Source organism: Monopterus albus, unplaced genomic scaffold (genome assembly GCF_001952655.1).
Source record: "Monopterus albus unplaced genomic scaffold, M_albus_1.0 scaffold432.1, whole genome shotgun sequence".
NCBI lineage: Eukaryota > Metazoa > Chordata > Actinopteri > Synbranchiformes > Synbranchidae > Monopterus > Monopterus albus.
The window spans coordinates 10,786-24,926 of NW_018128312.1; the positions used below are offsets into that span (position 1 = coordinate 10,786).

A 14,141-nucleotide genomic window follows, 5' to 3' on the forward strand; every position below is an offset into this window, starting at 1 on the left:
TGTGATGCCTCCTTCTCCCATATGCTCTTCCAGAACTGTTCAGTCTCCAGCCTTGTGAGTCTGCTCTCATGTTCCTACCCTGCCACTGAGAGTACACCTTGGATGGCTCAGTGGAGAACATTCGGTTTATTCCCCTGGCTTCAATTTCTCTGGTGTACGTCTTCAGCTGGGCGGCCAGGGCAGTGAGCCTTTGCTTGGCAGTCTCTAAGGCCTCAGGTATGGACAGTGAGTTGTACTTCTTAGGTACCCCTTTCTTCATCACGCTTTTCTGCAATTCTGATAGCTGGCTAACTTCTCTCCATGTTGCCTTGATCTTGGTCTCCAACCTCCTTCTCCATGGAGGATACTGCTCCTTATGGTCTTTGTTGAACTTACAGCCAAGCATCTCAAGGATCACGGTTGCTGTGGTGTATATGAGCTTGTTGGTTTCAGTGATGGTCGTAGGGATTGTTCTTAGTGCTGCATTCACATCCTCTAGTAGACTTTCAGAAGGCACTTCACTTAGTCTTGGTAACTGACCACGGGAGTTCCAGGTGTCCATCTTGCTCATGATGTTCAACCTCAGGTCAGCTGCTTTTGAATCAAGCTCATCCAGGCCTGTTATTGGGTTTTGGTACCCAATCTCCAACTGTGGGGGTGATGATGGTGATGATGATATCTCCCCCCTGACCTGTCGTCCTGGCTCCCCCTTGCTGGAGCATTCGTGTTGTTCCTCGTCAATCTCTAGTTGTGATAGCAGATGCTTCTTGCAGATGTTAGAGCACTGAGCTACTAGTTGTTTCGATGTTAGTGTAGATATTGGGTTTCAAAGTATCCATAGGTCCCACATTCTCTGTGTGTAACCCCTCTCACTGGGGTTACTTGTATAGTAGCATTCCAATAGTTCACATCTATCTACATCTATCACTACGACCTTCTTCTTCTGTTTGTCCACCACTACTATGTCCAGTTGGTTGGCCATTGAAGGGTGCAGTCCTAAGAACAGCTAAGATACTGCACAGGACTCTCAAGCTCCCAGACCTCTGGTAGAGGACCCGAGCTTGAAGGAAGGAATAAAAGACCGTCCTGAAGTAGGGCGAGTGGGAGATTTTTTTTTATGTGTGTGCGTGTGTATATGTGTGAACAGTACTCAGACAAAAACCTTTTAGCTGTTAGATTGGATCAGAAAGCTGAGAGAACACAGTATCCAAAGGCCAGGTGCAGCATCTGCACTTTTGGCCTTTGTGTGGTTCTGTGGCAATAAAATCTTGGAGTAATCAGCCTATAATGACATAAATTGAAAGCATAACAGTCTGTTGTACAGTCTGCTGTCCAGCCTGTGGTTACTGCCTTTGTTTAAATGTCCATGCATGTGTCAGTGTGTGCTGCAGCTGCTTACCTCCTCATCGTTAGGCTGCAGTATGTGGTAGAGCCAGGTAATCTCTCCCAGTTTGCCCAGTTCCAACTCCACACTCTGCAGAGCACTGGACAGCTGCTCCTCCTCTGGCGGGTCCAGCTGCTGTGAGGGGGAGAAAACTAGTCGAGATCAACTACTCATAGAAGAACTGTGGAAATAACAACTAGACTTCTCAAATAGTAAAAGAAATGGAGGAAAAGTTCTTCGAACTTCATTAATACAACAATAAAGTCAGTATTACAGTCATAATGACTGACCAGAGAGACTCGGCCCAGCAAGAGAGACTCGGTCTCGTTGTAGAGTGCCTTGACAGTGCTGGCCACCTCCATAGCTGTGTTCCTAGTCAGACTCTGGAAACAGGACAACAGTCAATATCAAATATAACACAGCAGACACAAACACAGAAGAGCACAGTGCTTTATATAACAATTCTGGAAGTGGATTGAAAAGATTAACTAATGACAGGTTCAATCAAACTAGTCCAGTCAGGGGTCTCATATGTAGTAACATATCATATAGCTTCTGATTAGTTCAGTCATTAGTAAAATTTTATATATGACTGCTTTCAAATGTGGGTTAGCTGCATACATTGCTGACAATACCTATACAGTAATGTATGTATGTAGTTTTACTACACACTTTCAGTGGTTCTTCAAACACAATATGGTTGCAGTAAACTGTAAATGTAATTCAAGTGAGACCTGTAAAATATCATGAGCAGTAGACACTAGTTTCTCTGTGATGCTCAGCTCGACATAAACAAAGCTTAACCAAAGCTGTAGGTCCCCTCTAGTTACAAGTGAGTTTTGTCTCAACAAATGGGTTCAGACTATAACTGCAATTTCTGTGGTCACAGCAATCACATTTGGAAGACATGGGTTGTCTTAGAAAATGAGCAGCCTTGAACGAAAACCGCTGTGTGTTGTGTGTTGACAGCTAACCTCTGGAAACTTGGGGTGTGTTTTGTTGATGGCATGAGATGCAGCATTAACAGCATGAGCCAGCTCCTGCTCTAAGAGCCCATTGGTCTTGGCAGCCTCACATATCCTGTGATCAGACACAGCACAGTTCATGATAAAACAACACTAAATGATTGTTTATTGGATTTTTCATATATCTGTACAGCTTGTGGATCTCTAGGGTGAGACGTGATATTCATCGCAGTAGATGCACCTAGTGATAAGCTCCTCTGCAGCTCGTGCACACATCTGCACCAGGCCAGCCTCCTCCTCTGTAGCCAGGTCCACAGACTGTTGTGTGTAGAGGTGAGGCCGCAGAGGAGGCTTATCATACTTCAGCTTGTCCTCCCATGACTTCAACGTGTTCTCAAATGCCTGCAGAGAAAATCAGAGCTTAAGTATTCACCATGAGAAGCACTTCTTTTAAAGCCTTGTTTCCCACCAACCCTTTTCACTTGTACTCCTTTTATTCTCCAGACTCTCTCCCTCCCTGTGTCTCACCCGGTCCCTGGTGAGCATCTGAGCTCTGTTCTTGTGCTGGATCTTGATAACTCCAGGCGGCTGGATCCAGGCTTCACCATCCACCTGAATGGGGACCCCCTCATCACCGAGGATGGTGATTTTCACCGTTCGACACTGGTTCAGGCACAGAAACACAGATTAGGTGAATGTATTTGTACATACACTCACTTCAGAGACTATTCAGGCCTCTGGACCTGTGTTGTGGAGTTCACTTTAAATGGATAAAAGTGCCATTTATGCCCCTCAGTCTACACTCAGTAACCCATAATGACAACGTGAAAATGTGGGTTTTCATTATTGAGAAATGTCTCTTATACAGGTCTGACTGATAGAGAACTGCTGAGATGGTCGTCCCTCTGGCAGCTCCTCCATCTCTGCAGGAGATTTCTGTGTGAATTCCTTTCCTTTCTGTGTGAATTATGTCAGGTGAATTACACACCTGACATAAATAAAGTTGTCTGATTCTGAGGCTCTGTTAGAGGGACTGTTGTGTTCTTATCTCTCTGACCAGGAGCATTCTTGCCCAGTCTGAACACTTTCTGAAGCCACTGCACGTGTAGATTTTCACTTGGCGTTGTTTTCAGTGTGTGCTCTCACCTGTGCTATGCGGTGGTGTTGCAGTTTGATGACTCTGGACACAGCCATCTGCATACTCCCAAACACAGCCACAACTTCCAGGATCTTATCATCAAATGATGGGGCACAGAAGATCTGCACAACACAGCAACGACAAAATGTTCATCTGTGCCTCAGTGATGTCTGACTCTCCTAACCTGTCAGTCGCGGGTCCCAGTTCCATTACTAAGCCTAAGCAATTTCCTCAATATTACTGAGCAATGTTAAAAATGATACTCCTGTAATAAATAAATATCTGTGCTGATGTGGTCTAAACTGGTCAAGAGAAATCTAAACAAGTTTACACAGAAATTGACCTTTTCTCCGACTGGCTTTAAAAAAATCCTGGCAGGACCTCAGCGTCTGTTAAAAGGTATTTAATTCTATTTATGCAGAAGTTAGAATACTGGTTAGAAAAATCACAATAAGATATTTTCCTCAAATCATTCAGTCGTAGTCCGTGACACAAAGGAATAATAACATAACACATATCAGGCTTTAACTCCACAGGAAACAGCAGGAAAAATTCATTAATGGTTTTAGTCTAGTCATGACATTTACTGGCAACAATAAAACTATACAATATCATCAGCCTTATATCCTGTAATGTAACTGTGACAGGTATATCTTTTTTAAAAACCTCCCTTTGCTCCACTCTGAATGAGAAATGCATAGTTTGTGGAAGAAGCAGCTCTGGTATCGATCTCTGCTGACAAACTGCCTGTGAAAAGGTCAAAGCCATGAGGAGTCAGCATCTGGCTGAGTACACAGAAAACAGCGCAGTGCAAAAAATAAAATAAAAATTGCTGGACACGCTATAAAATTATCAAGGAGAACATTATGAGATGTGTTGTCGTGTGGAGCTGCGGCCACTAGATGGAAACCAGAAGACAGCGAACAGGAGGTTGTGCACTGAATCTGGTGCTAAAATAGAAGTGAAAAGCTGTCAGCAGTGACAAAAGAATGTGTATTTCAAATAAACTCAATCTTTGTATTATGTATCAAAATATATGATTTGACTACAGAACAGGCTGAAAACGTAATGTTGTGTATGTTTGTGAGTCTCTGTTTCTATGTACATGAAGACAATTTAATTAAATGTTCTCTCCTTGTCTTTCCCTCCTCTCCAGCAAAACAGTTACATAACACCACATGCACATACTGGATGTGTGTGTCCAAGGGTAACCTCTGCAGGGGCTCACCGAGGGGTGTGTATGCATGTGTCTAATCCCTCCACAGGCCCTGTGCTCAGAGCCTTAGACAAACAAGCACACATACAGTATGAACAATCCCTACTACAACCATCCCTCTCCCTGCACTTCCAGCCTGTCAGGGTCATGCTCAGCTTTGTTGTTCCAACCAAGAGTGAGTCACAGAGAGAGAGAGAGATGGAGCCTTACACCAGGATCCCAGCCAAGCTTTGACATTAACTTAAAAAGACCCAGGTGATCTGACTCACCTGCCAGCAGGATGTGACACTACACAGAGCTCAGTGTGAACATCTAGAGTACAGTGCATGTACTCACATCATCCTCCTTAGTGCCACCCCAGAAGTTGGTCCCGCCTGCGTAGCTAGGTATGTTTAACACAGCGATCCCCTGAAGGCTGGGCAGCGGGATGTACTGGCCGTCACACTGGGAAAACAATAATCAAGCAGAGCTCAGCTGGACCAGTAACATAAGGGAGCAGGGAAGGTATACGTGTCTATAAACGAAATTCAGGCTGTCTGGGTATTTTAGCAAACATTAAATCTAATATAACTTTTGTTTGCATCTGTTTGCATCTGTTTGTTTGCATTTGTTTGCTTGAATTAATTACAAGCTGAAAAAGCCATAAAGCTGTAAAAAGCCGATTTCTGATTGAATATAGATCAAATTTTTAAAAGTACGAATGGGCAGTCTAACAGTATATACAGAATATTCCTGAATGTGCAAAGCTGGAAGCCTGAGCAGGCGTTTTGCCTCGCTAACACTACACGTTGTATTTGTCTTATTGTAGCTACCTGTATTATGGTTGTTTGAATCATTTAATGCATTTTTTATATAAATAACCTAACAAAGCCTGCAGACAATGTGGTTTTCAGAACCTAATATCATGTCAAGTTGGGTGACATCAGTAAAAGGCCACCGACTGGACTGGGTGTCATTTGTCTTTATGGATTTGAAGCTGAAGAAGGGTGGCGGCTGTTCTCCTAAACATCCAAATCAGTTTCTAAATTACACTTGAGGTGAGAAACAGGCCAAGCAACTGCAGAATCGTGCTTCACATCACATCTACAATACTTAGCTTAAATAGTGTTTCAAGAGGTTCAAGAGTGTTGTGAGAAGTGGTGAGTCACATCCTCAGCTAAATCACACCCCACTGTTAGCTGACTGGCTCCCAGTTGCCTGGGTTTACACATTTCTAGAGGTTTTTTAGACAAATTAAATCTGCATATACATTCAGCAGAGTATTTTCAAAACCTCAAAAGCCTTGCTGTTTTTCTCCATCTTACCTCTAGCTGCACCTTCTGCTCCAGGTTCTTGTAGGTTCTCTGCAGAAGCTCTTTTGTGCCCAAAACACCATACCACATCATGTTCTTGGTTCGACTCCTGTGCAGGAAGGAGCAGAGGGTGTGCACAACAGCACACAGCAACAGGACTGTTGTGACATTAACTGGAAATATATATGAATATATTCTCTCTCGGCTCTGACTGGAAACAGTCAACATCAACATCTGGGAGAAGTGTGGGCTGTGAGATATGAAATAATGGAGTAAACACCACCCAGACACTAGTAAGTGCTTCACACTTAGCAAAATGCTATAAGTATTCATTGTGAATTGCTGCATTCAGTGATAATACTGAGTCAGAACATATAAAAACAGACTTCTCTTATTTATGTAGTATATGAAAGTAGACGTCAGGCAAATGACCGACTTTCACTGCTGTCAAAAAACCTTCCCTTGATGGAGACTGCTAGTAAGAGTGACTGTTGCTCAGTGGTTGTGGAGGCACCTGGGCTTAGGTCATATGTCTCACCTGCACTTCTCTGGATGCTCCTCTCGCTTGTTGTTGAACTCCAGTGAGATCTTTGCGTCCAGGCCAATGCCAAAGTAGTTATTCATCACACACTTCTCCATGTAGCCTTCTCTGGGTGGCGGAGCAGCCACACAAACATGTAAACAGTCAGTAAGCTGAAGCTCACACACAAATACTGTATGATACGTACAAACACAGAGAAACAGACGTGGATATAGACAGAGAGAGAGACAGTAGAACCAGACCAATGTTCACATATAAAGAAACAAAGCAACAGTTACAGACTCTTACAGCGAGTCGAGATCAGGGTCGATGAAGGATGTGGCACCAAAGGGGTCGATGTTAGCCAGCAGCATCTTGCTAATGATGGAGCTGCCAGCGATAGAGGCAGCCAGACCAGCCCGCAGTCCTGCATGCACACACAGACATCCATCACACAAAGCTGAGCGGGAACGTCCAAGTGCTCCTGTTTGTGTGTTGCTTGTTAAGGTCAGGTGAAGGATTATTAGCTGTATGCACTGCCTGTGTGTGTGTGTCTTTACCGGGGCAGATGATGCGTGTGTTGAGTACGGGGAGGTTCTCCTTGCTGGTGGTGAAGGGGGTGATGGTGAAGGAGCCATAGGACTGGGTGCTGCGGCTCACCCTCCTCTCCGTAGGAGAACAGGGACTCTTAGCGGCTGCACACAGGGAGAAAAACTCAGGTCACTGTCTTGCCTTTTCACTACTTAACTTGTTTACCATACTGTATATTGGCATGTATGTATACCAGCAAGAGGGGGAACACTGGGAGGGGACCCCAAAACTGAAGGGTGGATTTGACCAGACCATAAGTTTCAGTTGATCAGCGTGTTTTTGATTTGTTAGGAGGGAGAGGGGAGGCAACAAGTAGAGGTCACAAATCAGAGGGTTTGACTGATACCTCCTTTTCTTCCAGTGGCTGGAGAATGTGTGAAAGGAAGGAAGCAGCCCCGTGATAAACAGGAAGAACTTCTGCCACTAAGACAATGACATGTCTTGTGACCGACGCGCACACACACACACACTCTCATATACGGTAGAGACACACTAGATACTTACACAGTAAATTGACTGTATTTATATAGCGCATTTTTTCCACAGTGTGTTGCACTGGCCAAAGCGCTTTACAGGAGATGATACACCATTCACCCATTCTCACACCGATGACAACAGGCTGCCACACAACAGCGCTAGTCAAACCACCGGGAGCAATTCGGGGTTCAGTGTCTTGCTCAGGGACACTTAGGCATGCAGGGACACCAGGAGTTAAACCACCAACTTGCTGGTCAGGAGACGACTGCCCTACCTCGTGAGCCACAGCCACCCTACACACAGTAACACACATACAGAATGTGCATCCACATACACAGCAGCACACATAACACACATTCAGATACATATAAACAGGCACACACAGACTTAATAGTGGCCTTGTTGCCACAGCTTCAACAGGTACCATCATTTAATATTAAGGAAGTTCTGTGTTGCCTCAGACTGTTGTGGAGACTGGAGATTGAGAGATAAACAATTTGGCCTGGCGAGAGAGGTGAAATTTCACAGGAGAGCAGGCTTCTCCATGCACTTTTAGCACTAATCCTTGAGTTTATTTATGACAGGAAACGGGATTTGCGTCAGCAGCACTTTTTGTTCCATTCACTGGTTCCCTGTAGCACAGGGAGCGCACTATCCACAAGGTGGCGACTTTTAAATCCTGTGTGACTTCCTATTGCATCTATTCACTTAAAAAAGTACAGTCATCTTCTAGACTTTGTCTTACAATAACATTTTCTTCTGTTTATGATTAAAAGGAGAATTATTAGCTCTTATCTTCATCTGGTCTCAGGTTTTGCCTAAATTATGGGAATGGCAATGTTTTCCACTCTCAGAAGAGGAAGAGAAGATGGAATGTGTTTGGACACCTCCACACGGTGAGGCACAGCCAAATTCTGCTATTTTGTCAAAGCAGGCCTCAGCCACTAATTCACAGAAATGTATGTTATGTGACAGTTAGTGGGAACAACATCAGCTGTCACACAGGCGAGCCTGGGCAGGTTGAGTGTTTTGGAAAGGGCACAGAGCGGAAATGCGTCAGGTCTCAGTAGTTAAAGGTTTGCAAGTTGGTCTCAGACTTGGAGCAGGGTGAAAGCAGAAGCAGCAGTACACTTACATGGCACCGTCTCCAGTTCTTTGGTGTCCTCATCCTTCTCACTGTCTCTGTTCTCCTCCTCACTGTCCTTCCTGAACTCCAGGGGAGACGGCAGATCCGTGTCCTCTGTGTGGGCGTTTTGCTCATCGACCACTAAACAGAGGAAGCACCGAAGGGATGGTGATAAAACCAGTTTCACATTTGGCATATCAGAGTCCATAAACAGTGATGTATAGGGGAAGTCTCCGTGCTTCCTTTGCATTTTAGTACCTCAGCTGGACAATACTACTTTACTGTACACAATAATACTACAATGAAAGTCAGGTGAACTGGGTTCAGCTGGGTCTTCCTTATATGATGACTCACCTCTCTCGGCCTGTTCTATGATTTGTCGCACAGCTTTCTTCAGGCTGTTGGCCCTGAGCATCAGCTGCTCCCTGCTTTTGAAGAGCTGGTGTGGGGAACCTCCTCCTCCTTTCTCTGTCTCCTCCTCCTCCAGCTTCTCCTTCAGTTCTGTCAGGCTCTCCTCGCTGGCCTCCTCCTCTTCCTCCTCCTCCTCTTCCTGCTCCTCTTCTACAAAAGGAGGTGTGGGGTGGGGAAGTGGAGGTAGAGCCTGACACTCGGTGTTGAGAGTCTGCAGGAGGGAGTCCAGCTTCTCATTCAGGATGCCACACTAGTAGGCACAAGGGGGTAGACACATGTGAGGCAGTGAATGTGCAAAAATACAATATATACAATATGAAATAAAGGGGAGCTGCCTTTCAGCACAGGCAGACGATGGATGTGAACCACACTTTGAGACTTACTTTGAGAGACATAGTGTCGCACTCGTCTGTGTTCTCTGTGCTTTTTTCATAGGCTTTCCCCACTTTGGCAACAAAATCCTTCACCGTTTCACACAGGATCCTAAGAAACAGGAGGAAGCGGTGTCTTGTGGTGTAATGCATGACATAGAAAGATGAGCTCAAGCAGCACTCTGACGGCCATTGTAAAAAAGAGGTATTACTGTTTTTACAGACACATTAAACCTGCCAGGTTCTTCTGTTGGGCTGGGGTGTTACAGACTCACTTGGCCGAGGAGATGACCACAGAGTGCTGCTCAGAGTTGAGGATCTTTGTGAGGTGAGCAGCTACTGAGTCTTCATAGGTGGAAATGTGAAACTGGAGAGAAAATACACAGAACAAATATTATAAATGTGTTGTGTGGTAGAAAACAACACCTTAGCATGAAACCTCAAGCCAATGCTGTTCCTTTTCTCTCATCAGCACTTGAAAAACTGCCAAACTTTACTACATTATACTAAGAGCAAGACTCATTTTGAAGAAATTTCTGTTCCTTTGTCCAGTTTCAAACTGAAATAAGGTGAAGTTACATTGAAAATGTCAGGCACAACTTCCAGCATGTGCTCAGCTACCTCCCACCCCCTTCTGTCTGTCTGCGTTTGATTGTGTCTACTGCTGTGTGTGAGTATCCGTCAGCTGTTGCGAGCACCTGGCAGTCGTCAGCCCCCTCAGGCGTCGTGGGGCAGCTGTGTTTGGGTGGGATCTTAATCTCGTAGGTCATGATGCTCCAGCGATCCAGCATCTTGGTGCTGGCCCTCTCCAACTTTTCCAGGATCTGAGGCAGCTGGGCGTCATCATCGCATGACGGGCCCCAGCCTAGCACCCGCGCCAGATCGTTGCCCGTGCCCAAGGGCAACACCCCCAGCTGGCACTGAGACACAGGCAGAGGGTTTATTTGGTAATGGGCCTGCAGCATTCAGAATGTGGTCTGTGTGTGTCTGTGCATGCCTGCATGCCGGTGTGTGTGTCTTTATATGAGCTGGCCAGAAGCAAAAGCACATCAGCTCCTCTCTACTTGTACTTTAATATGTTCATGACAGCACAACTTTAGTTTATTTTTAACTCAGGAGAAACAAATTGACATAATAATCATAATATTTAGTTCTGCTGACATCTGCCGGCACCCATTCTGCCATGTATTACTTTACCTGTTTGTGTAGATTGAGTTTATCAATCTCTGAGAGGACCCAGCCCACGCTGCCATCACCTCCACACACCAGGATCCGGAAGTTATCGAACTTCTGAAACAGGCGCAAGCTGAAAGGCACACACAAACAAACATTAGCAGATCCTTATTTTTGTGCTGTGGAATGTTGTACATGCATACAGTAGACTCCCGGGTGTTTTATGTGTTTGCATCTATACACGTCAAATCTGGACAACCGTTTCAGTTTCTCCTCACCCAAGGTGTGGCCCGCCATTGACCAGGTCAAACACTTGAGCCGGGTTGAGGAGCTGTTTGAAGCGTCGCAGGAATTTCACTCCCTGGTTGTCACCGCTTTTGGAATTAACAAAAACCAGGAGGGGGCTGGCACATGATGGGGGACAGGTGGCTTTCCAGAAGCCTGAAGAGATATGGCAAAAGCAGGAAAACTGTTTAATGCTTTGAACACCACAAACAAAATCACACACAACTCCATTTTATTTAGAGTAATTTACAGCATATAAAACCAAAACAATCAGTGTGATTAGATACCCCTAAGGGTAAGCATAAGCAGAAAACACATTTGTGACTAATTTGGGTGAACTGTCCCTTTAATGCTCTGTGACCAGTAACCAGGGTACAGAGCTGGATGTCAGTGTGTAACAACGCTGTCATCGTTAAACAACCGCAAAGTCTCAGCGCATGAGACTGAGCATAAAAATACATGGGAACACAGTGCATGCCAAAAACATGTGCTTTGCTCTGTAGGAGCGTACAAACGCACACACTCATATACGGTAATCTGTGGGGGGTAATGCAACAAGCCGTTTCTGTGCTTACAACATACTCTGAACACCACTGTGTGCAGACAGCTCTGTGCATATTAAGGCTTCTACCTTGTGTGTGTGTGTGTGTGTGTGTGTGTGGCACTGACATTGACTCTTTTCTTTCCCCCTTGCATCTTCCTTCACTTCTTCTTCTGCTCTCTAATCTCTGTCTAATCTCTTCAGTTTCATCTCTCTCTCTGTGATCTTTTCATAAAGGAGGGGCTGAGGAAAAGCAAGTGGAAGAGAAGAAGAGAGGAGGAGAGGGGAGGAACGAAGAGGGGAGTCACAAAGCTCCAGCACGTGCTACAGTCTGTCTCTCAGCCAATTATAACCACCCCCCCTCCCAGCCTGCATTTGGGCAGAGGGGGTCCTGGCACGTGAGGAGATGCAGAGACAGCAAAGAGCAGACAGAGAGAGGCTGTTTTATTTGCCCTTCTTCCGTTTTCTGCTTTTGTCTTATCTTCCTTTCATCTGGATTTCCCATCCTCTCTTCCTCTTTCATCCATCTACCAATTAGCTGATGCCAGCTATGTCTTTGTGTGTGTATGTGTGCGCCAGCCACTGAATTTGGCAGCAGTAATCCAATCACACATGCTTATCAGGGTCTGTCTCACAGTTGCTGATCTCCATCTAGAATGGGTTTAATGTGGGCTCTGGCACACACACACACAGCAAAAATGGCATTGTCATACATGCTTCATGTTGCTCTGCAGGGATTTACAGAGCTCTTCTTCTTCTCCCGTGATGTGTGTGTGCTTTCATCAAACAACAAGTATGTGTCAATTTTCACAGCAATTTGGGAAGCATCTAGTTATTGTTCTTCTCTCTCTCACACTCTCACTCTCTCTCACACACACACACACACACACATCTTGTCTCAGGATCTGTTTTAAAGCCCTCAGACAGGTGCGTGTTGACCAGTCAGAGCAATTTTTAACCACTTCACTACACAGGAAACAGCAAATTTCCTGGAACACATACCAAAGCTCTGTCTTATGACTAGCAAGACGCTAATAAGAAAATATGGATTTGATGTTGATGCCATGATCATCCCTCTCTCCCTCTCCTCCCTCCAGGTCAAAGTTCAGAGAGAAGCCATCATTTGACCAAACAGGAAGAAATCTCATGTATTCACCTCTGAAATGTGATGATTGCTCCTACAGTAGGTGATGTCTGGCATCAACCGCTGACCCTTTGAGTTGCGTGACTGTATGTGTGACTGTGTATATGCATGTGTGTGAATGTGGTGTCTACCGTCTGAGTCGATGCTGTTGAGCGCTGTAGGGGGAATGATGGAGACTTTGCACTGACCCAGAGGGCACTTGCGAGGGTACAGGTCCATACAGGCTGTGTGCACCTGGAAGAAAATATTCATTATTCAAGAAGTTCTTGTCTTTTCGCTCATATAAATAAACAGGCAAATGAGAAATCCTAAACAATTTTACATGCCATCTGCTTCACTGTTAATTTAAAGGATGGGGTCATAGTCTGTCTTCAGACAATACTGTCCATATGTACATGAGAATAGGTTCTAACTATTCCCACTCTCCACAGTGGCCCTGTTGTTGGACAACAGTGGAAGTCTACAGCCAGGACCGATAAGCTAAACCGGGGTCTGCCACACACATTGCACTGAGTCCACCACATTCACTGATGCTGTTAGTCTCTGAATGGGATTTGTTCATAATAAGCGTTCTGCGCTCTGAGTGCATTTGGTTTGTTTATCGTGAGTCGTGCAGCACTGCCCCCTGTGGGTTATATGGCAGCAGTAATCTTGAGAGACAATGTAAAGTTAAGTCACACATGGTAGCCTGCAAGGTTTCTTCTTCTTCTTCTTTTGGCTGTTCCCGTCAGGGGTCGCCACAGCGAATCATCTGTTTCCACCTAACTCTATCTCTCTGTCACGCTAATCTGTACAAGTCCTTCCCTTGTGTCTAACCTGGCATACAACTCATCATATGCTTTCTGTTTGGCAATTGCCACCTCCCTCTTCACTCTATGCTGCAATTTCTTGTAATCCTGTCTACTGTCTTCAGTCCTTTCTACGTCCCACTTCTTTTTAGCTAGCCTCTTCCTCTGAATGCTGTCCTGTACTTCCTCATTCCACCACCATGTTTCCTTATCTCCTTTCCTCCTTCCAGATGACACACCTAGCACCTTCCTACCTGTCTCCCTGATCACTTCTGCTGTAGTTTCCCAGTCATCTGGAAGTTCTTCCTGACCACCCAAAGCCTGTCTCAACATCTGTCTGAATTCCTCACGCCATTCTTCCTTTTGCAACTTCCACCACTTGGTCTTCTTTTCTGTCTTTTCCTCTCCTCTTCCTCCTGACCAGCAGAGTCATCCTATACACCACCAATGCTGTCTGGCTACATTTTCTCCTACCACCACTTTGCAGTCACTAATGTTTCTCAGATTGCCTCGTCTACATAGAATGTAGTCTCCCTGCATACCTCCTACCTCCACTCTTATATATAACTCTATGTTCCTCCCTCTTCTGGAAATAGGTGTTAACTACAGCCATTTCCATCCTCTTAGCAAAGTCCACCACCATCTGTCCTAGGTTCCTTTCCTTAACACCAAACCTGCCCATCACCTCCTCATCCCCTTTGTTCCCCTCACCAACGTGCCCGTTGAAGTCTGCCCCAATC

At 45.2% G+C, this 14,141-nt stretch overlaps 1 protein-coding gene across 7 annotated transcripts in view; it reads right to left on the reverse strand.

The window, feature by feature from the left end:
• The window catches only part of dgkh (diacylglycerol kinase, eta), a 51,951-nt gene that overhangs the window by 4,883 nt on the left and 32,927 nt on the right, over positions 1-14,141 (reverse strand). For 6 of the 7 annotated variants that reach the window (XM_020586967.1, XM_020586970.1, XM_020586972.1 and 3 more), the window contains 19 exons: positions 12,745-12,847; positions 10,922-11,084; positions 10,668-10,776; positions 10,169-10,390; positions 9,746-9,837; positions 9,483-9,582; positions 9,043-9,349; positions 8,698-8,829; positions 7,055-7,189; positions 6,804-6,921; positions 6,513-6,623; positions 5,987-6,083; positions 5,019-5,126; positions 3,475-3,588; positions 2,857-2,991; positions 2,570-2,730; positions 2,338-2,443; positions 1,654-1,746; positions 1,379-1,498 (listed from right to left, as the gene is read on the reverse strand). In XM_020586967.1, the coding sequence (XP_020442623.1) occupies positions 1,379-1,498; positions 1,654-1,746; positions 2,338-2,443; positions 2,570-2,730; positions 2,857-2,991; positions 3,475-3,588; positions 5,019-5,126; positions 5,987-6,083; positions 6,513-6,623; positions 6,804-6,921; positions 7,055-7,189; positions 8,698-8,829; positions 9,043-9,349; positions 9,483-9,582; positions 9,746-9,837; positions 10,169-10,390; positions 10,668-10,776; positions 10,922-11,084; positions 12,745-12,847 (2,526 nt within the window). The remainder of the gene's footprint in view (positions 1-1,378; positions 1,499-1,653; positions 1,747-2,337; positions 2,444-2,569; positions 2,731-2,856; positions 2,992-3,474; positions 3,589-5,018; positions 5,127-5,986; positions 6,084-6,512; positions 6,624-6,803; positions 6,922-7,054; positions 7,190-8,697; positions 8,830-9,042; positions 9,350-9,482; positions 9,583-9,745; positions 9,838-10,168; positions 10,391-10,667; positions 10,777-10,921; positions 11,085-12,744; positions 12,848-14,141) is intronic. The other variant, XM_020586968.1, reaches the window with a different exon arrangement.